Here is a 23229-nt window from a genome sequence, read left to right as displayed (position 1 = left end):
CCACCCTTACTGTACGGTAACATTTTACTCTGGTATCCCAAGGGAAAGGTGCCAAAAAATTGCATGGTTGGGGTTGGTTATTTTTATACTATTCTTAATAGAAATGCAAAATAAAATGTGCGGTACTGTACCAAACTGAACCACTAGGTGGAAACATGGCTCTTGGACAGGGGTATTCAATTCAATTGCTGTGATGATTCGGGTATTCGGGTGCTCTCAATTCCGACTACTGTGTGGATATGTTTCCTCAAGGATCTCTGTTTGGTCTCGTAGTGACACTCAACATTCCCGCTTTTGTGCCACGGTTTCACAATATATGAAACCAAGGTTTGGTACTTGCTGTCAGAAGAATAAACATATATTGGTCCATCCATTCACTTTTAAACGCCACGTCTTCTCATTCCCACGTCTCTCTTGCAGTAAACAATCGATTTGATTGGCTCATTTGAGTGATGCTATGATCATGTGAACGATTGCCGTATTTTCTCATTCATTTATCAGAAGTTGGTCACAGGTCCAGATTGAACTGTAACTTGGACCGAGGTCTGCCATTTGGTGGTGCCCGCTTCAGGAGATCCAATCACTCTATGTAATTCTGATTAACCTGGTACCAGTGTATGCAAGTGGGGAGAATTTCCAACTTCTAGGACAAACCAATTATTCAGACCACATGAACAGTGAGAATTCTTTTTTAATTACATTTTAGATAAATCACAGTGAGAACTCTGTGTATTTTATAATTCTGTCATGGTTATAAAACAATGAAAGAGCACAGCATCTTCCTAAGTCTCTGGAGCAACACTTGTTCCTGCAGGCTTTTGCCACCTGGTTTTTCTACTGATCCTGTACAGTGACCTTGGGTTTTGTGAAAGTCGCTTTAGAGATCGAAGTTATAATTATTATTATTATTATTGTTATTATTGTTGTTGATGTCACATGCTTGCAATGGGAATGATGTTGAGGTCTGTCCTTTTAGTCTACATTTTGTAGGATAATTCAATTTTAGAATAATTCTTTCTTTATTTCTTTTTACAATCTGCATTGTATTTTAGTTTTAGTTTAAGCTGTAGCCTGGCATCAAAATAGCCAAGGAGCAGAATGTGTCTATGTATATATTATTATTATTATTATTATTATTATTATTACTATAATATATTAGGTTATTATTAGTGTGGACTCAGACTGGGCCAGACATGCCAGAGATTAGAGCCCAAGTGACGCCCCATATTTCATCTTATAAATGCCATTTCACTCTCCAATTAGATTTTTTAAAAGCCGGAATCACTGTTAAGGCAACTGAGGAGTGAAATTGTACTTTGGATGTATCATGAATCTGAAGTAGGCCAGGGTATGCCAGTTGAGTGAGTGAATTGTTTATCTTGGTGACACATTCGCATTCACACATGCAAAAGAATGTGGCCACATTTGAACGCCCTAACCACTTTTGGAGGTGTGTTCACTGGGGCAGCTCACCTGTAGATGAGGGTCGGTCATCCCAACTCCACTGGGGTTGGGCCTGGGCTTGTCTGTGATAATCTCCCTCAGAGTGGACAGAGGACACTGAAGAGGGACGTTCCCCTCCAGCGTAGGCCTGACCCGGGTTAGGAGATTTGGATTTACGGCTGTTGGCCTTGCCCTGCTTTTGCTTCCCTGGAGATTTGAACAAATAAAATGCATCAGTCAGACGGAAACATAAATATGGTATCATGTGTAATGTTGGCAATTCGATTAGTGCATACCCATACTAGGTGATGGATTTGCCTCCTGGCGGCCATCCCCAACACCTCCCTGGTGTTCCTCTGGTCTCTCCTCTAAGTTTCCCATCAAAGCCTTGCGGATGATGTCCTCCAGTCCCAGGTTACTGGCTGGATCACTAAAGGAAGGATTCCTGTGGTTGATGCTGCCTATAAACCAAAACACAACATATCGGTGAGTTTCGATAGATCAATAAAAGTAAAGTGTTATCTTCGCTGCTACTTACTGGAGCTGGTCACAGCGGGCAAGTTAAATATCTCTGTGCCTGGTTGGGCATTCCCTGCAAGAAAAAGATTAGCAGCTGAGAAACTGAATGGCTGACAAAAGAGTGATGCAAAGTGTAAAGTGAGCTTTAAAAAATGGGAGTTAATGTCTTGAACACATGCGTCTCGGAGGCACACATTAACAAGTGTGTTATATCATCTGATGCATGCATGTTAGTTTGAAGAAGGACGATAAGACATGACCCACTTACCAACATCAGAATCACCAACACCAGAGGTGGAGTTCAACTTACGAAAGATCTCCTGCTTCTTGGATTTCACCATTGGTGAGGTGTTCTCCAGCTTGGTGAAGAAGGATGGCAAATACCCGACACTCCCTGGGGATCTTGAGTCATTCCTTGAACAAGTGTGTAAAGAGTCAAAATAAGCACTCAGAAAGATTGGGAAATTTGAACCCTGCTGCGATGTCAAATAGCTGTTGATAAGGGAGAGCATTCTGCCAGTACAGTCATGCCGTCAAATGCCACAGTGCTAATAACCTTGTTTATCAATGTGTAGAACAAATGTGGAAAAACTAGTTATTTGATATAGAACACCTACATTACAGATGGCACAATACACACAAGTTGCACAAAACCGTTCTCCCTTTGTCTACATGTTATTGTAATTCTATTACTGTAACTAACATTTATGGCGTCAGTTCCTATAAATATGTAAATATTAGGGATGAAAGGCTATAATCAATTCTGGAACTGTTGTGGACCTGAGATTGTATTAGTCAATGGGTCCTAATGAAAATATGTGTAACACTTATTTTAAGGACTCACCAGGTTTGTTGTTGGCTGTGGCTTAGCTCTGACATTAGCCCCAGGTGAGTAGTTGCAGGTTGCATTTACTTGCGTTTCTCACATTAATTAATAAAAAAGCAAATCGCACAAGTAACGCAATGCTGTAATTGCTATAATTGCTATAGCCAGTTCTCTAAGAAAAGCCTCTCAATCAGCACAGATGGGTGACAAGATAACAAGTCACCAGTATAACAATTATTGTGATATAGTGATAGTGTTACATCCCTATAAATGTAAAAAAAAACCTGAGAATCCAATCAAACTGGGCAGGACCTGTACCTGATTTCAGATTCAGCCTCTCGCCTCTGAGGAGGAGGCCCAACAGGTTCCTGTTTGTCCATGCCCTGGTAGCTTTGTGGAGGAGAAATGGGTTCATAGTTCTCCATCGGCCTGCCTCCTCGCTCTGGAGACTTACCAGGCCTGGAAAAGAAGAAACAGATGGACGTTAAGACACATAATGCATAGTAAGTCTTAATGCCATTATGCCAGAGTTAGCAGTCTGGTCCACAACACCTGGCTCTGGGTTTGTCAGAAGCATTTTCTGGCGAAACTCTACTGGAGGGTCTCTGGTGGTGCAGGGCTTGGACCTGGTTCTCAGGACTGTAGCGACTGGGCACCTTGGCCCGACCTGAAGATGACACAGGTGGCACAATGCTCTGGAATGTTGCAGATGAGGAAGAGACTGGGACAGGGTCCTGATTCCGGGCAAAGTCTTGGGTTATGATATGCTGCATGAAAAGAACCACAAAATCAGGTGATAATTAGTTGTGAGAAAAAAAAGAAAAGAGTGTAAATTTGTTTCACGGCACAATACTTTTTATATAGTTTTTCACATAACTTACCGAAATGTGGTCGGCTAAGGTCATGGTTTTGTGATGAGTCTTGGACATCTGAGAGTAGCTTTCTGCCTGGGAGGGAGGAGGCTGTTGGGAACTGGTCTGTGGCTCTGCTGATGGCCGATAACGACTCATATCATAGGCCCGCATGCCAGCTGCTGAAAAAAGACCAAGGATAGTGTCTTTGTTAAGGAAAAAATTTGTTTGAGCTTGGGGGTTTTGAGATTGGAAGGAACCAATATGCTGTGCACTAACACTAACTGATCTGCATCTTCTTGCAAGTGTCCAGAATAACCTCAAGCGTGTCTGGTGACTACACTTGTGCAGAGGAATCCACCAGTCTCAAATGAAAAGGTCAGTCGGGGCTAAGTCATTCACATTATGCTTATGTTTACTCTACAGCTAAATATAGCCAAATTGTGTCAAATGAACCTCATGGTTGTTAAGCTGTCATCTTTGAAACAAACTGAAACATTCAATACTCCACTTCCAAGAATTGACACACTTTATTTTCAGACATGAACTCTGAATAGTGTCCAAGGATCGGGTGCAGACATTCTTCAGAGTTTGTTGTTGAACACAGTGAAACACTGTCTGGGTGAGAAAAGTTCACAACATCAGGAAAGTCTGGAGGATCACGCTGGCACATGAGTTCACTTGGTAATTAATGAAGAGAAAGAGAAAAATGGCAGCTGGCAAGAGAATTTACTAAGTTGAGTGCATGTGTGAAAGCAGCATGTGTTTATACCTGCTGCCTGTTGTTGCCCATCTTCCGGTTTGTCCTGCTGGAGTTGGACTGGGGAAGTAGCCGGACTGATCACCTCAATGGCTCCTCCAGCTGTATTGTCATATCGACTAGATGACACTGCAAGGAAAGTATGAACAATGAGTTATTTCCATGAAGCATAGTATTTGTTGTTTAAAAAATATTATTATAATAATAATATACTTTCAAGGTTGAACTCATTTATGTTCTAGTCACATGTATCTGTCATACTTACAGCTGCTAGAGGAGTCAGAGCTCTGAGAGCCTCGCTCTCGTGAGTCTTTGTCAGAGGCTATCTGCCGCGTGATAATGACGTCGATGAAGCTGGCAGCTGTGATCGTTGTCTTTCCACGGGTTCGAAGCTCCTCTTCAATGCGGGACTTTGAAGTTTGAGGTCCTTTATCTTTAGTCCCAGCGCCAGGGCCTTCGGAGTAAGCTGAATGGGGCTTACCTCCTGGCAGAGACATGGCACCATATGGTGACTGCACGGATCGCCTTTCTGCCTCCTGTTGTTGCTGTTCGGGGATGCTGGAACCTCGCCGCATTGCAGCCGCTGAATGCATGTCGTCATCCCGTTCATGTTTGTTCTCCTTCACCTTGGACACATCCATCTGTGGGGCAGAGGCTGCAGCATCCACCAGCGCAGCCAGAGCATCCGCAGCAGTGCTGTAGCGAGAGCTACTCTGTGCTGTTGAAGTTGCTGCTGCAGAATGGGGCCTAAGGAAATGTAGAATGAGAAATATTCACTGAGAGTTGGGTTCAGTTGAAAGGTGTCTTTAGGCCATTTCCACTGCAACTGTTTTATCTGTGTGCAAAGGTTAAAAAAAAAATATTCATACAGAAGCTAACAGCGGAGCTAACAGACACTCCTGCTAAACTGAAACTGATGAGATTATTATGAAAATGTGCCACCACAGTTGGGATTATTTACAGCAAACATGGTTTGTTTAGCTTTGCAAGTTCCACCTCGATGCCGACTGAACTTCCAGAAAGTTCTACCTTCTGAAGGGACATTTTTGAGGTTAAAAAAAAAAAATAGAGGAAATGTATATACATACTGGTAATAGATCTTGCGCTACACATGTATCTCATGATGTGATGTAAATTGCCCAATGATATCCCTATACACACATTCAGTCACACAGTGTGTATGTGAGAGGATGGGAACACAAAGCTAAGAAAATGCTTACATTAGGGAAGTGATGACACTCTTGCCCTGGAAAATACTCGGTCGCTGTTGAACCACCACGTCCTGTGTCCTGAGCGAGGGAGAAGTAGAGTGCAGATAACCTTGACTCCCTGGTCGCCCTGGCTGCTCTACTACACCTGATACAAACACATAAAACATTGTAACAGTGCTTCAAGTGCCAGACACCTTTTATTAAAAGTATTATTTTAAGAACATGTACTACAGTTACAGCATTAAAATAACTCACCTGCACGTATATATTCATTGCTTCGCTCTCGGTCCCGCTCTCGTTCTCGCTCTCGCATTTCCCGTTCCCTTTCCCGCTGCTCCTTTTCCCTCTCTTTTTCTTGTTGCTCTCGGTCACGCTCCCGGTCACGCTCCCGGTCACGCTCCCGCTCCCTCTCTGCACTGGCAGCAGCTGCAATGTGGACTGGATGGCCTGAGAAGAACAATGACAAACAACACAGACATGAGCTTTAAACATGTGAAGTCATGTGGTCTCATCAGGATGGATCATGACTGTGCTGACAAGTTCTGAATCGATCAAAGCGTGGTAATATTCTATCCCAGGAATATTGCCATATTTAATTTTATAAGATGAAACCTTGAGTGCACCAGACCAAACAGGACTGTTGCTTTGGTTGCAGATACATTCAAAAAACATTAAATACAATATGGCATTTAATCATTGCAATGTTGGTTTGAAACATAAAAGAGGTTTGGACCAATCACTCATGATCGTATTTTAAGGTTTACATGAAATTTGAGTCAACATGTAAGAGACCACTGAGGTAACATGGCCAACATGGCCATGAATTACCATGATATTTCAAAGTTAAAACTGCTAACTAATTTCACATTTCATCCCTACATTTACAATGATCTGTTAAGGGGCACACACTCTCTTCTTTCTGTATGAATAACAAAACAAATTATATTACCGTGCAGCAGCCAGTTTGGTGAGAAACCCTTCCCAGTATGACTTTAGTACGGCTACATCCATGCCACCATGTTTTCATTTGAAAAAGACATTTTCAGACTAAACAAATCTGCATCCACATGAACGTTTGAGCTCTGATTCAGCAGCAATTTCTTTGAGGTCTAATGAGGTCAAACTGAAACTAGAATGAAGTGTTAACAGAGCTTTTTCAGAACTGATAGTCATGGACAGAAACAAATTAATCAGAAAGTGAATGTGGGTAAAAGCGCCATCATTTCTGAAGGTCTTTGCTCTTGCCCTGTCTAGACTACTCAGCCAGAGCTAGAAACAAACTAAAACAGAGCTAAAACAGAGCTAGCTGGGTTTTTAACCCTCACAAATTTTGATGCGCTAAAACATCGGGGTAATATGGACGGCAGTCATGTCAGAATTCATGCATTTTTAAAATGAAAATGGAGTAGTATGGATGTACCAAAGACTTCAATTTTATGTGTGACTGGAAAAGAAGAACTGACCTTTGACACCACAGGACAATGCAGGGCTGCCCTCTTATAGAGGTGTGAGGAACATGAAGATCAGAGCTAAGTAGATAAGGGTACACGGGGTGTAGGGATAGGGAGGGGAGGGGTCCTCACCTGGCGATATGGAGGTTGGGTTGAAAGCCCTAGGAGGGAAAGGGGACTGAGCTCCAGGGAGGTAGGCGATGTGTTCCAAAGTGGGAGTACCTGTTCCCCCAGGGTGAGGCAACAGGATAGTTGGAGGCATCTGGGCTAGATCAATAATCCCTTTTACAGACAGAAGCAAAGGGCCAGCCGTGAACAACAACAACCAATCCATCAATTTCTGAATGTACGAACACCGTATACATTTAGCTGTAACCCATCACCTTCCCGTTAGTGCTCCCACAAACAGATTGATCAGACTCACAAGAGAGTGGAACAGTGGTTAACCTGTAAGAGGTAACCACTCAGCACAGGGAGAATGGATAACAATAACTACTTGGTAAATTGAACAGTAGTAGTAGTAGCCAAATCAGTTGCAGCCCCCAATATAAAGAGCAAATCAGCAAATTTGATTCCAGGTCATTTGCTTCTGGGCGTCTGGAAAAGGTAGCCACTACTTCACAAGCACACAATCGGCACACAACAGCCCCTACCACCCCTGCCTGATGTGGCAGGTGAGGGAGGATCAGCTAGTGGAGGGCCGTACCTCGTCCTCCAGCTGCGTAAGGCATAGCGACGGTTTGTTCCCGTGGTGATAATCCCCGGGTCATGTCGGGCCGGGGAATGACTTGCATCTGCTGGGATGTGATATAATCGTTGAGGATGGTCTGCCGTGTGTTCTCCATGGTGTACAGCTGGTAAGTGTTGTGGTAGTTTGATGGGGACGGCTGCCTGGAGAACATAAATGCTGTAGCAGAAGACAAGAGGAACAAAAACAAAACACATGAACAGAAGGCTTACAGATACTGATCGCAATTGTTGACGTCAATAGATGAAAAAAGATCCTGGACATGTAATGCCTATGAATCAGAGGGCCTCTGTTGCTGTCAGTTTACTCACAATCAAGGCTGTTATTATGATATGATTTGCACATTCACATCTATATGTAACACTTTTTTTTCCAAGGTCCAAAGACGACCCAATCTACCACGAAGCAGCCCTGTTCTGTTTGCAGTAAGACAGAGTGGAGAGGGTTTACGGACAGTACCTGGGTCCAGCACTCTGTGGAAGGCCAGGGTGGGGTCAAGATGTGGAGGCAGGTGGGCTCGGTATACTTCCCCTGGAACAACAGGCCTGTGGTGGGGGTCGAAGGGGCTGTGAGAGGGGACAGGGTCACCACTTGATACTGGGGACTTTGCAGGAACACTTTCCCTCTGTGTTGGGGTCATGTTAGTCTTTCTTTCATGTGCCGCAGATTTCGCTGAGCTCATACCACCTTTGTAGGAGAGAGAAAACCAAGAGTCATTTAATTTGTTAAAAGTTATTATGTCTTGACGGAACAGCAGTGACGTGAAAATCAAATCAGGAATTATTTGCGTTCCGTCAATGTCCTTGGCAGTGGCTGCATATAGTGGATTTCTCTTAATGTAATGTAAGCAAATAAGACCAAGCAAAGCAAGATAAGAGTCAACTTCAATTTCAGCTAACCCTATAATTGGAGTAATAAATATATTAGACTAATAAAGAATTGCTGGCAAACTTCAGGCAAAGGCTTATGAACAACATGATAATAGATACCCTCTGAAGCACGTCCCAGCATGGGTGAACCTCTGGATGCTGGATTTGTGCTGTAGTTGACGGGTGTCCTGCGAGCATTGGCATCCTCGTACATGCCCGGGCTAAGCTGGGATTTGCTAGCCTCCTGGTGTGTGGAGCGCAGGACAGAGGTAGAGTTGACCACACTGTGGCGTACTGGCTTGCTGTCCTCATACTTAGCCCGCTCCATGGCCTCGAGCTGGGGCATGTTGTGGGGAAGCTTGGATGGGCTGGTGATGAGGGACTTGACATTGTGCTTGATAGTCGACTGGTTGAGAGGGTGGATCTAGTAGATGGGGGTAAATATAAGGTCAGATACTGGGTGTCATTGGTTACAATGAATGTATTTGATTGTAGACTTTGCATGTTTCATTGTAAAATGTTAACAATAAACCAGCCTCAGATATCAACAAATGTAATATGTTGACCGTACAGGTCTTGAGCTGCAGAACACATAGCCAAATACGTGAAGCAGCCTGGGGCTCGTAAACTTGCTTTTACTGATAATGTCGCTACCAGCAGGTACAGATCTAAAAACAGCCACTTAAAAAGGCACACTTAATTAAATTAATGCCTGCTTAAATCCACAATATATTATGGATATGTTCACCACTTCATCTCACTGTTAGACGACCTTTTCCGGCAAGAAAAACAGTGGACACAGGGACACAGGAAGTGCTGGCCTACTGCTGCCTTGTTTGATCATTTTGTGTCACAAAGAGGTTTTCAAACATCTAAGTTACAAGATAACACATTTGAATGTACTGATGTAAGCAGTAGATTAAAAACTCCCATTATGTTATTAAATAAAATTGCTGTTTCTCTATGGACTTTGGTGCAGGAAGAGAGCAGTTTACATACATTTTCCAGCCAGAAAAGGCTGTCTTACAGCAAGATAAAGGGGCAAACTTTCTTAAGATATTGACTTAAAAATGTTTTCTCTTCCGAATATCAGTAAGAGCGAGTGTCCAGATCCCAGGCTGGTTCACAGAAATGGCAGCACCCATATTGAAGTCAGTCTTGATAATGTGTTAATATCTCATACAACCCAAATTATCCCTTACAGTAAAACAGTATGGCAAACTCCAAACTCAAGCTGTCCTACCTGAGACATGGCACCGTCCAAAACTCTCCTGTCTGACATGTCTGGGGTCTTGCAGATGTCTTGGCCAGACTGGTCCTGCCGGGGGATTTCGTGAATCGAGCGTCCCATCTCTTTGATAGTATTCACTCCCTCATAGGGCTTGCCTTTGCTAATACCACCTTCAAACGACCGGATGGGTGGGCTCTCTTGCTTTATCTGCTTCCCATATTTCATGGCATCTTCGTAAGTCTCAGCAGCAGTTCTTGGTGTTCCTGGTAATGTTTTGAAAGTATTTCAGCTTTCCTCTTTAACAATTTAATACTGCTATTGAGTGACATGAAATTTGACTTGTCTTACCGTGTATGATGGATCCAGTGATCAGCGGTCTTTCCTTAGGATCTCCATGGATACCGTCTCTGGGCAAAGCTCTGCTAAATAACCCTAAGATAAAAACATAGAGACCATTAGCTTCCTAGTATAGGACAAACAAACCAGCAGACATATTGCAGTCTCAGTTATACACAAGCAGTACCTTCGAATGCAGCACCTTCCCTGCCAGTGTGTGCCCTGCTCATGGGTCCTTCCATCATGTCGTAAGTGCGTTTCATCTCATGGCCTGTTCTGGGGCTGCGGGTGTTTTCCCTGGGGTTCTTGATAGCTTTTGGACATAAAATGAATGATCATGTTTGTGTTTGAGGTCAATAAATACATTATGGTTATCTGACATAGCAATAACTTACCGTCAAAAGAGAGGATGTGACCACTCTTTCCTTCATAGATGACATGACCTTTAGCCAGCTGTTCACCTCTTGCCTTGTCTGGTATGTTCATGTCCTCTGTGGCTAGCTTTGTGATTGTGCTCTTCAGAAGGTCAGCAGCAATGCTGGACTGAGGCAGGGCTGGCGTGCTCTATTTTAGAAAAGAGATGAAACAGTGAGTGATAAACAAAGTGATAAAACACAGAGTTCTAGCCAAAATGTTTGCATATGACTATTTTGAGCGTGAACATTAAAATTTCGCATGGTTGCATGACAATCATTAGGCTGTTTTGGTGTCAGCCACTTCTATTCTATTCTTCTCTGGCTCAGTTGATACCTCCCTGTTTTTAGTTTCATCACATAATGCACTGATGATCAAAGGTGTAAAGCAACCCAATGCGGCTTATATTTTTTTTTGCCATATTCCACAGATTAAGCAGTCTACATTTTCAAAAGAAAAAAAAAGTACTATCAACTGACAGAGTTTGGAAAAATGTGACTTGTTATATGTATTTAAATGTAAGCACTATGTGCAATCTCAGCAATCAGTAGACGCCATCTCATTGACTTCCTAGACTAATTTTTTTTTATACGTCGCCTTGTGGTTAGAAGCACTGATGCGCGTCAACCATAAGCGCCTCTATGGCTGCTTGTTGGGCACTCGCAGTTTAAGTGTGATCAAATCATGCATTTTGTCAACTAGGTAGAGGTAAGGTAGAGGAAGAGCTCTGCAGCAAAAAGAGTGACACAACATTTTCTAACATAAAATGACTTTAAAAAAAAGACAAAGAGAAAAAATTGTCATTACATGAGTATTTGATCCTCTAAAAGCCAGACCCTCGCTCGCTTTTGTTGGGTTGCCTCTACCATCGTGTATAGATGGAATTGCAGCTCCTGAGAAAACAAATTAGAAGAGAGTTATTGTTGTGTGACATATCATCTACTGTAGTAGAGGTAAAGGCACTGCACTTTTCTTATAAGGTGCTTTTCTACATTAAAGTGCAAAACTCTTATTCATTTGCCTTTCATTCAGCCATTTATGCGACATATGTTCCTCATATTGTGTCAGCTATTGGGTACTTTTGGCCTGAACATTTGACATAATTCAATAGCCAATGCTTAGACAATTGGCTATACAATTATGCAGCTGTTCTCAGCAACACTGGGAATTGGACTGAATCTTACCCATACGGGTTTATGTGGAAATATCAATAGTGTATGTGTCAGTATTTGAAAAAAATTTCAAGTCAATTCGAAGCACTGTTCTGTAATGAGCGTCCTTTATTATATATTTAGCTCTCCGATGTGACCCACATATGCACTTCTTGTGAGAACATTTACGAGACACCTCGTGTTTCTGTAAGGATGAATGGAAAGTAGGAAGATATAAAATAAATATGAACATGAAGAGTCTAGAAATTGTTGTAGTTAATGGCCACTTCACAAACTGTGGATGCAACTGGGGACGAGATTAGTATAATCTCAGGTCCAACTATTATATCTGTTTTTCTTTAATGATTTTGCTTACATCATTCCATAAACTAGAAGAAGGTGGCATTGTCACTTTAAGACTTAAAGCCACAAAGAAGACTTCTGCTTCACAATAAGCCTCATGTTTGGTTTAATTTGAATGGTGTCCTGAAATGCAGACAAAGTAGTGTAGTAATGTGACATCTCCAGTCCTACCAGATTTGCTGGGATCCTGCTGCCGAGGAAGACCCAGAGAGATGGAGCCCACAGTGCTCTTAGTCCCCTCTGGCCCATAGACAGTGTGGGGTGGGAGGTACGTGCCAGGAGTTCCCTGGATTGCAAGAAGAGAACAAATTTCAAGGTCAGGTCAGTGCATTCATGAAAATGAGAAAGTAAGTAAAGGAAATGCTCTTTTATAAAAGTTATACTCTTCATTCATAAAGTAAATATCCATACAGGGCACAAGATACCTGTAAAACATCTGTAGAGCTGAGTGACTAAGAAATCTAAGCTCAAGGAATTTCTTATGCACCCAATGCCCAGTTGCATTCATTTACTGTATGTGTGTATAGTCTCTTGTAATGTATTGAAACTGTGGCCAAAAATGTTATGTTTTTGACGTTTGTTTGGTCTGTTTTTGTTTTGTTTGTTTTACTCAGGAAATAATTTAGAGATAATTATTTAAATAAACAAATACAGGCGTATGCAGAGGGCTAATACGTAAAATGAGAGAACAAAACACATATGCAGCACATATTCAGAGTTTAAACTATCAGACTTCAAATTAAATCTGGCTGATTCAAACCAACAAAATGTTCCACTTCGGATTTAAGGTTGATGTCTGATACATACTACTTCTTTGGGGACTAACCTGAGGCATTTACCTTTAACACTCAGTTAAATTTGAGAGAATAAGGACAATGCATTTTACTGATATTGCATGTCATAGTGACAATTAAGGAAACTCTTCCACCATCAAACATGGATGCATTCATTTTAAGGAGGTGTGCATTATAAATTGTTTGAATTGAATCTGTTGACACTGGTTTTTCTCAACTCTAGTGAATAGCACTTGGTGGTGCAGATTCAGAGATGCTGAGCTCCACTGGAACCACAACTAGTCAATCAATGCCTTCGTGCCCCTCCAGTGTCTTACCTGCAAGATGGAGCCTCCATGGATGAAGGAGGGTTTGTCCGTGGGCTTGGTGGTTGGAATGAGTGGAGGAGGAGAGGGAATGTTGGGAGGTCGGCTGGGTCGACTGAATGTCACACGGCCTCCATCTGGCAAAGTCTGGACCAGCTGGTTGGGGGAAGGGTGGAGGACTGGAGAGAATATTAAAAAAGAACAAAAACATTAATCAGACACAACTGATCCCCAGCCAACATTTGGCCATTAAATATGTCCGTATACAAGGAAATCGCAAAACAGCTTCTGAATGCCCTGACTTCGCGGCACCAATCTACCCAACATACAGTAAGTGTTCCATTAAGTTTAAATCATATCAAAGACTGCATGATAAAATATTCACATTCATTCAAAATGACTCCAGTGAGTAATGAAATAAGTACTAAAGATGTCAGTTAATGGCCTGTTCCTCAGCCTGAAGTAACCTTTGTACAAGCCCGCTGTCTGCTTTCGCTTCTCCTGGGAAAGCAGAGTGGACCAAATGCATCATAACACACAAACACATACTGTAGATAGACACAGCCCAGGAGTCACCTCCCTGCAGGGACTACGCCTCAGGATTTGCACTATACTAAATCAAAAATCCCCCAGCAGTTATGGACGTCATCGTTCCATTTGGCTCATATGAGGGACAAATAAGAAAACAAGCCACTCAGTGACGAATTTATAAATCCCTATTGCAGGGAGACTGTGTGACAAACATGAACATTCATGCTACAGTTCACAAACAGGGACAACAACCTAATTTGCCGGGCATGAGCATTATGTTTGCCCCAAATGTCACATAAGAGAAACTATTGTAGTCCAGCTGTAGTAGAAGTCCAACTGGTAGTCCTACATAGTGAATGTTTTATTTGCACATCAATGTGTTAGAGGTCACCCAATTATTTACCCTTAACAGTGGCAGGACTTTCCTGCTGTCCCAATTCTGTAAAAATATAGGATATAAATGCAGGCCTGTAAAGAAACAACTTGCCTACAGCTTTGGTCTAATGTCTGTTTAACCAGTACATCAGTTAAATGAAATAAATGAAACTGTCCATCATATGTAGCTTTAATACAGTCTAACCACAACAATAAAGGGTTGTATTTTGAAAGTGAACTGACGGTGAAATTAGAGATAATCCCTAACAGCGTTTATTTGATATTTTTGTTTAAAAATAGATAATGAATTAGAATCAATTACTGAAGATGTCTGCACTTGAAATATAAAACACTTAGATTATAAAGGTCTCATTACATATCAGAGTGCAATAAGTTCATTCAGCATGTGCTCAATGTTAAGTAATAAACTATAAAATTACAGAAATAAGATTATATATATCACTCCTCTCGGGTATGTGTACAAGAGTCATCTGTTCAATATAATGTTAGTGCATCACAGTCAGTACTTGGTATATGTAAAGTACATGAACCTGGTCTAACCCGAAGATACTGGATTTTACAAGTGAAGTAGCGTTTAAAATGAGGAAACATTATGTTAATCTGAAAAAGCATAAAATAAACTGGTGATGATGGCAACTATTGACTGGCAATGATTTACAAACCACACAAGCTTATTATCTTGAAACAAAACGGTAGCACAAGGGGCCTTGAAGGCTCAAAGTTACATGCTGGTGTTTTGTGAACTGGTGGACAGACAAAAAAATACTTGCATCATGGGCTGATGTAGTCACTGCAGTTATAAAATCTCCAACCTACTATTGTGCGTGAACCAGAAAGAGCTGGCTCATGCTTGTTTCAGTTCTGCTATATTGGTACACATTTACAAGCACACAGTGTATTTTACCACATTCAAGTATCCAGGTTCTGCATGGCTTCAAAAACTTGAATCCATAACACACCACTCACAAGTGTTGTGTATCAACCAACCAAAACAGAAAAGCCACAACACATACAAAGAAATTGTCTCTTGAGCTCAACCAAAGCTTCACCCTTAATTTTGAGGTCGGCACAGAAAATGACACATGATAAAACATTGGAGAATATATATTTTTTTATATAAATCTATAATAATTCTGGCTCTGTATTCCTTGAGAGAAAGAAACTCCAGCACAAGGATACAAATGCATTCCACATGTCAGCTAAACATTGATTAAATACAAGCTGTACATGATATTAACCTCAATGTGGGCACTGGATACATACACCTTTGGACAAGAGGAAATTCAGACTGATTTTGCTAATGCTCTGGAACACTGCCAAACCCCAACATTAAACATTAAAAACATAAAAAAACATTAAACATTAAACATTACCCCACTCCACAACATACCAGCCTGTAAGAGTGTAAATCGTAGGGACACACAAAACATGTCAAACTGAAATGTAAAAGCAGATAAATCCCGCTGCCAACAGTCAACAGTGCCTCCACTGTCAAACACAAAGGACCCGGACAAGGCTAAATCATATCGAAACAGAAATGCAGGTGGCAAGAAGGGAAAGGAGGGGGGGGGGAAGAGATACAGACGTGTGCTTTTACCTGGCGGCACACTGTAGCGGGAGGCATTGGGGGCGTTGGGGTCTGTCTGGAGTGAGGCCTTGCTCAGCTCCCTGGGAGAGAGTCTGTAGGGAGAGCCTGGCCGACCAGAGAGGGCCTCCTGGTCCAGAGCCAGCTTCATGTCATAAGGCATGTAGGATAAGAGCTTACCTGCAGTACACAGGCATAAGGACAAAGGGAAAACAACCACTATTAAAAGAAGAACTCAATGCCAGCAAGCACTGAGCTAACCGAGAGTGGACAGGCCTCTAACAACTAACACCACCACCTGGACACACACCTGCTCAAACCCATGTAACATATATCTTGTTGACAAAGCCCAGCCGTTTACACAGAGATGCTCTGCTCTTCGCAGCACTCCAGCAAAAAGGTGCTGAAGACTTTGCAAAAAAAAACAAGGGCAAAAAAATACAAACCATAATGCAGTTAGCACCCTACCTTCTGAATCGGATTGGCTAAAACATGTCTGACTACATTGAAGGGTCATATGCTGAAACACTCAAGTCAGTAACCTCAGAAAGCACCACAGTCCATTCTGCCACAGGCAACCGAGAAGATGTAGCATTGCCCGCTACAGATTTAGGTTTGCATCATATGTAAAACAGGGTCAGCAAATGCATTAGCTGTGAATAGCTCACTAGTAGCAGCAACAGGGAATGAATGGAGAAGAGGAGGGACAAGGACAAAGTAGTAAAATAAAAGCAGAAGTTTTTCAGTTGCTTACCATCTCTGTCGATCACAGTGGGGCTGCGGGTGTTGAAGGCAGGTCTACGTTCCAGATCTCCCTGATCTTGTCTCTGCTTCTCTTCCTGGTGAGCAGACTCATGCACCGCTTTGATCTGGTGCTGAAACATTGCAAGTCCACTGATGGGTATGCCACCAGGACTAAAATGACCGGGCAACTAGAAAAGTTAAGGACAGATAAGGCCCAAGTTCAATATAATTCAGAATGTTAACCTTTTACAAGCACTGCGATAAAAGGTTGAATAAAACCAGCATATTACAGAAAATGTAGCTTTGAAAAGATGATTGATGAATTTAATAGCTATTAAAACAGACAATTTATATAACTTATAACATTTTGCTGAAGACATGGTTTATTATCCAGATTAAATGATTACAACAGCAGCACAGCACACAGCAGAACCATAGGGTCTGATCTGACAGAATACACAAATATTACAGATGCCGAGTGACTGGCCAGGGAGCAGAATTGGCTATTTTTTTTCTTGAGCATGCTGAGCCAGACGGTCAGTAGCTCACATTTCTGAGCCAGTCCGTTTAGCGCTTTAACCAAGTAGAAAAGTATATATTTTTGCATTGAAGAAAAGTTGCTGTCAATTCTAGTTCTTAAATGGAAGATCAGAATCAGTTAGTCACTAAAAAAAGCCATGAATCCAATAACGGAATGGGGAAAGGAAATTACAATTTGTGCAAGAATAGTTTATCATTTAATCACGCTGCTTTTAATTACAGATGTGTGTATGTTTTCAGACTGCTGCTACCTCCCTGCCAGTCTAAGTGGATCAGTATGAAACTGTGACTCACCATGGGTGGGATGGCAGCTGCCCTCTGCTGCAGCTGCTGGATGGTGAGCTGGTGGGCTGGTTTGGGTGGGGACACCAGCACTGTGCCTGCAGGGCCAATCATTGAAGACTTTTCCATAGAGAATATTCTGTTGTAATAAATAAAAAAAATGTTCAAGTCATGCTTTATGTTCTCTTAAACTGCAATTGTCACGTGATAAAACACATATGACAAAAACACACCTTTGTCTTTCAGGCTCTGCATCAACATCCTCATCTGCACTGCAGGTGGCACTGGAGTCATTATCTGAATGAAGATCCCTCTGCATCTCACCATGATCTCCCTTTTCTCCTTTCTCCTTCATCTCAGGCTCTACCTTAACCTGAACTTCTCCAGTCTTCATGTCAACATCCTGCGGTTCAGTTTTGGGATGCACCGAGGCTGCATAGGGAGCCATTTTGGCCTTTTCCTCATGTGATCCAGTCTCACTCTCTGGGCTCTTCTCTTCCTTGACACAGAGTTCGCCAAATGAGTGCTCCGGGGCCTTGCCATTACTGGCTTGAGCTTTGTCCTGGTCAGAGCAATGACCTTCTCCTGCAGCACTGTCTGCCCTCTTGGAGTCAGCAGTCTTTGAGGAGTCAGCCTGAGAGGGGGACGGGGCGCTCTCCGTATCAGAGCTGTTGTCACCACCTGAGAGGGCATGACATGATAAAATACCACAATGTCAAAGACTGCATGAGACCCATTGCAACTACTATTAAGCAAATTGTATTGTCATTTAAGTATAAAAGGAACATTAAAATAAATGTAGACCTGATGCAAAATAAATGCAAACTGCAGTGATGTAAAGAAAATGTATGTATGCAGTTTACATAATTAGGTTATCAGCTGTTAAGCAGATTGTACTGTTGTAGTACGAGAATGTACTCAAGAGAATGTACTACAAAGTTTAGTGTGTCACTTAGGTTATCCGTCAATACCTGCTCTTGGAAAAAGGTATTTTTGAGACCAGTTTCTGCTCATCAGAAATATACACCTTAAACAGATTATGAGACACTTTTTGTTATATCACACAAATATTTGACAAGTCCTACAACAATGTGTATTTGAACAACTTTTGTGAAGTTTATGATCTTGCTTCATGCCTGTGCTAAAATCAAGGCATCTCAAAAGACGCATAATGTCAACTACACAATAAACTGACAGCAAATTTAACAGGCACATAGTGATCAGTTCATCTGAAATACGAAGCTCCTTATTATGATTTTTACTCCTTAGAAACAGAGTAAAATCTGCCTGCCAGTGCTGGTTTGCGGTTGTTGCCATGGTGATGGAAGTTCGGATGCTATGTCTATGAAAATGAATTTACAGATGAATTATATGAATGAATCCTGAAATCAAAGATGCAACATTACTAAACATCTAAACAACAACCATCACAATGTTTCTCAGCACACTTTAATTGAGTTATGGATCTGTATGCTTCAAATGACCCTGGCCTGTACAGAGCAGTTTGTGTTTCCATGAGTCCAGGATCAAAGACACATGACCAAATTCATTGTACGACAAACAAATTTGTACTATCCTCTGCCAATCTAAACAGCTACATCTACGTCTGCTACCTCTGGTGAGGAATGAGACATGTAGACGAGCAGTCTTGTGGGATCAAACAAGAAATCCAGCTCTTTGTGTTCAAAGAGAACTGTTATGCAACAAGCGCCCATGTAGTCAGAATTAGTTCATATCTTTTATCTTTACTGCTCCCCCTTTGCTTTTTCTCATTTGATCCTCCCCTCCCTCTCATTAAAACTTCAACTGCAATAGCAGTGACAGTTCAGGGCATTTTGGATCAGGCTTCTAAGCTTTACACTGTCTTATCTCTAAATATTTTTTCTTATTATTTTCTGCATTGAATACATTGTACAATTCACAATCAAGGACAAAAAAAAAAAGATTAAAAAAGTACATCAGCCTACTGTGTGTCCTTCACCCATGTTGCCGTAACATTTCAGTCAGTTGAATAGGACGAAAAGTGTTCAAGTGAGAGTGTATGTGCTTGTCTGTGTGTTGAATAAATAGCAAATGCTTTCTTTTATCAATCTCTCTGACCTTCACTGTCATCTGCGTTGTCCTCATCATCATCGGGTGATGCTGTGGCTAGACCTTCACCTTGAGACCTATCAGCCCGGGTTCGCCTTGTATCCTGGGAACCGCATACAGTTGTGCATTCATACATAAGTTACGAGAGTTCAATGACCAACCACAACACAGGGCGTAAGATAAATAGCTTACCTGCTTATGCTGCTGGAGCAGGTTGTCCAGGTTGTGACGTCTCTTGTAATTAAAATAGAAGTTCTTGCACTGTGCCTCACTTTTTGTGCCCACCATTTCGGCAATGGCCGTCCAGTTTCGCCCGTGCTCAACAAGCCCTGGGCCAAGACAAGGATATGAATATTAAGTACTGAAAATGTGTGTCCAACAATATGATAATTAGGGTTGAATACACTGCCATGTACACAAGCTAATGCTACATTAAGTGTCAGATTTTTGAGTGTCAGATGACAGATCATTTTATGCACCATATTCAACTGTAGGTATTTAAGCCTACATTCAGACTGCAGGCTCAGGTGTTTTTCCCATGTATAACTTGTCCGGCTTCCCATGTTTTTTTTTTGTTGTTGTCTGCAGAGATTCACTATGCATTTCCACTAATGAGTACATGGTCAAGGTTGCATTCATACCAAAATAAAGTTCTGTGCAAGTTCTCCTACTCTATTTCATTAGTGGCAATTTCTTGTCAGGAGTTTGCCCCCATTTCTATGTCCATGTATTGTCTGAGTGATGGGTTGTACAGGTGTGGGTGCCGGCAGAGCTCCTTGCATAACCTCTCAGGTTAATGTCTTCTTCCTCTTCAACCAAACCAAGGGCACACCAGCAACTGGACTAGAGAGTGCTATACTGTATTACATGGAGTATGCACAGCTGGCATATGCTTTTCATGTTATGCTCACTTCAATATCAACGTCAATATTCTGGTTTAACATAAACTTCTCTTCTTATTGCTACTTAATGTCTTATCAAAGTCATGATCCAATAAGATATAATTTTCAATCACAGGCTGTCATGATTTTGTGTTGTCGTTGAGGTTCACCTTTGGCATACCTACAAAATTATACTGCACTCCTGGGGCCCTGCAGTAGTGCCTGCTTATTGGACTTCCTCATCAAGATTAACACTGCACTTAACACAAAATCAGCTTTTATGGTCTCACTAAACAAGCTGCACTCAACTGGCAGACTGCCATTTACCTTTGACATGAGGGCATCGCCTCTCTAAATCCTGTCACCTCTGTGACATCCCCTTCCTCCCAGCCCCACTGAGATGATGAATACTGGCAAACAAGTGATGAATCACCACAGAGCTAAACAAAATGCTCCGTTACTCCTCCACTTAAATGAGAGAATGAGGACAGGAGGACTAAACAGAGTATCCACATATTTAAACTTTTTAAGACACTGGGTATATCTAATGTTTTTTCCATTCCTCGATCTGCATAAACACTTTAGAGAAACAACAGTAGTGTAGTATCACCATGGCAACAATCTACCCACATATTTTGTGCAAATTCTCTTGACGAAAGGTTTTCGACAATGCTAAGAAATTAAACTTTCATTGCCATTTTATATTTATTGTAACTATTGTGACCGTCCGTATATTGTGAGATAATGTAACAAAACTCAATAAATAGCCCTCTTCATTCAACTTATACTGTTAGATTTGAGAAGATCTGATTAGTATGCTTATGGAGATCAATAGGTTGGCAATTCTATGCGATGCAGCCTGTAAAGCTACATAGCATAAAACTGATTTCTGAACCTGCTGTGTCATATAACTACATGAGGTCGAGCAGGTCTCATTCATGCACACTAATCCGGACAAAGCTAGAATACAGGTCTGAATGCCTGAGGAGATCACAGGAGCAACGTATTTTGTCAAGGGGGCGCTAATCTCAAAGCTTCACAAAACAGTCTTAATTAATCCACATTAAATCCCCAGTGTGTGGTTCTTAGAATCCTAAACCAACAAAGCCAGCAAAAAGAGTGACAGAGGATGAGAGAGGACATACTCTCTGGCATAACGGCTTTACTGCAGCACTCTGTATTCTGAGACCATTATGCAACATTTTAAAGAATTTCACAACGCCATAGTGATTCAGAATTTTTTTTTAAGAGGATCAGTCAAAGCGTTTTAAAGTGCATAAAGATTTATGGATCGCTTTAATAGATCAATTCTGAGAATCGAGCAGAGCAGCAAATCTAAAAGACAAGAAAGAAATCCTTAAAACCCTTCATGGGTTTCTGACAGCTTCCAGTAAAGCAGCAGCACAAATTTCTGTGTATGTGCACATTCATTCCTGCGTGCATGCAAGGAACGGTCAGGGCGAGGCAACATCAGATAATCACAAAAGAAAAAGAGAAAGACAGGAGAGGAGGGAAACATGAAAGGGTCATAAAAAAGTAGAGGCAGCAACAGAGAAACAGAGGAAGAACAGGGAGAAATAAAGCGAAGGAGAAATGAATTGAAATGCTACCTTTTTTGGCAACCTCCATCTCCTCCTCGGTCCAGCGAGAAGTTTCTCCGGTTTCACCAGCACTAGCTAAATCACAAAGAAAAGAAAAAAAGCCCCATAAGCACTAACAGAGAGAGGGAGGGAGAGGGAGAGCAACAGAAAAGGAGGAGGGAGGGAGAAAGACTTAAGGAGAGAGAGGGGGAGAGAGACAGAGCAAAAGAGAGAGTGTGTGACAGCCCTCTCTTCAGCCGCCTTCTTCTCATGGCCAGTAATCTAATAATCTGTTTACATTCAGGGGCTGACGAGACCTGCTCCCTCACTTACACTCTTGTTCTATCTTTCTTTAACTCTTTCGCTCCCTCTCTCTCTTTCCCTACCCCACAGCCTAGTGCAAGCCCTCCTCCTCTGTATAATCTACAAGGGGAGGGCCTTGGTCAGCTGATGTAGCACCAGACAGTGGAGGAGTTGAGAGCCGTGCCTCCCTCTTTGGGAAAGGGCCTTGGATGGAGACAAATAGTTAGATAGGAGAGCCAAACCAAACCACCCACCCCCTCAACTGTGACACTGGGCATCTCATACACACTCCTCCTACTTGCCTTGGTTTGACTACACCCCCCACCACCACCACCACCACACACACACACACACACACACACACACACACAAATACACGCACAAAATTCACAGAACTGCATGGTTGGTGTGGAGGCAGAGTGAACTCTAGCCCACTCTCCTCCATGGCACCCACTGTGACTGTGTAAACATTTGGACTAATATAGCAGCAGATGTACCCTTGACATTATCAGGAGTCTTGCCCACCACCCAACTCCAAGATGAGGAGATCAATTCCCACTGTTAAGGACCTGATCATACTTTCCACGTTGTACAATTTGCTGCTTTGATGTACGTGGCTATAGTTCGCTTCATACTAAAAATGCCTCAGATCAGTGTACCACACATGCAAACGTGATCCCATGTCATATTTCAGTGGCAGCAATTCATTGCCAGGTGTTTCCCCCTATTTTTATGTTCTTCTATTATCTGAGCAAAGGGCTGTATGGGTACTGGTGGACTAGTTATAACTGGCAGTTATCGACTCTTTTGCTGTACTTTTCTGACCTCTGCACGTATGATCTGGGTAGTCACAAAACGTAAGGGCGCTCACGTAAATCCACATAGAGTCCGTGCACACACATTACTTGGACCATAGTGGACCTCTTCGAGTATGATTCTGGCCTTAAGCAGCTCGTACCTCTAGTCTGCTTTCTGTCTCAATGTCGGCAAAACTAACAACTTACTATGAGAGGTTAGGCTGCTT

General features: G+C 42.0%; 1 protein-coding gene and 1 long non-coding RNA gene across 9 annotated transcripts in view; one reads left to right on the top strand and one right to left on the bottom strand.

Moving 5' to 3' along the window:
- ncor1 (nuclear receptor corepressor 1) overlaps window positions 1–23229 on the bottom strand; it is a 54545-nt gene that overhangs the window by 2502 nt on the left and 28814 nt on the right. For 2 of the 8 annotated variants that reach the window (XM_044042157.1, XM_044042159.1), the window contains exons 17-45: window positions 21933–21998; window positions 19634–19770; window positions 19451–19544; window positions 17584–18031; window positions 17363–17489; window positions 16539–16716; window positions 15797–15964; window positions 13285–13451; window positions 12345–12459; window positions 11467–11552; window positions 10641–10809; window positions 10433–10558; window positions 10258–10341; window positions 9922–10172; window positions 8799–9102; window positions 8269–8496; window positions 7768–7968; window positions 7194–7343; window positions 5866–6057; window positions 5620–5755; window positions 4665–5146; window positions 4412–4528; window positions 3670–3821; window positions 3341–3555; window positions 3107–3247; window positions 2231–2376; window positions 1982–2035; window positions 1740–1904; window positions 1474–1650 (exon numbers count right to left, since the gene is read on the bottom strand). In XM_044042157.1, the coding sequence (XP_043898092.1) occupies window positions 1474–1650; window positions 1740–1904; window positions 1982–2035; window positions 2231–2376; window positions 3107–3247; window positions 3341–3555; window positions 3670–3821; window positions 4412–4528; window positions 4665–5146; window positions 5620–5755; window positions 5866–6057; window positions 7194–7343; window positions 7768–7968; window positions 8269–8496; window positions 8799–9102; window positions 9922–10172; window positions 10258–10341; window positions 10433–10558; window positions 10641–10809; window positions 11467–11552; window positions 12345–12459; window positions 13285–13451; window positions 15797–15964; window positions 16539–16716; window positions 17363–17489; window positions 17584–18031; window positions 19451–19544; window positions 19634–19770; window positions 21933–21998 (5076 nt within the window). The remainder of the gene's footprint in view (window positions 1–1473; window positions 1651–1739; window positions 1905–1981; window positions 2036–2230; window positions 2377–3106; window positions 3248–3340; window positions 3556–3669; window positions 3822–4411; window positions 4529–4664; window positions 5147–5619; window positions 5756–5865; window positions 6058–7193; window positions 7344–7767; window positions 7969–8268; window positions 8497–8798; window positions 9103–9921; window positions 10173–10257; window positions 10342–10432; window positions 10559–10640; window positions 10810–11466; window positions 11553–12344; window positions 12460–13284; window positions 13452–15796; window positions 15965–16538; window positions 16717–17362; window positions 17490–17583; window positions 18032–19450; window positions 19545–19633; window positions 19771–21932; window positions 21999–23229) is intronic. The other 6 variants (XM_044042160.1, XM_044042158.1, XM_044042163.1 and 3 more) reach the window with 6 other exon arrangements.
- LOC122779633 lies at window positions 12430–17400 on the top strand. Its single transcript, XR_006361593.1, has 3 exons — window positions 12430–12494; window positions 13191–13602; window positions 17309–17400. It is a non-coding gene; the product is annotated as an uncharacterized LOC122779633 (long non-coding RNA).

Source organism: Solea senegalensis, linkage group LG13 (genome assembly GCF_019176455.1).
Source record: "Solea senegalensis isolate Sse05_10M linkage group LG13, IFAPA_SoseM_1, whole genome shotgun sequence".
Taxonomy (NCBI): Eukaryota; Metazoa; Chordata; class Actinopteri; order Pleuronectiformes; family Soleidae; genus Solea; species Solea senegalensis.
This window is presented reverse-complemented; position numbering and strand designations above follow the sequence as displayed.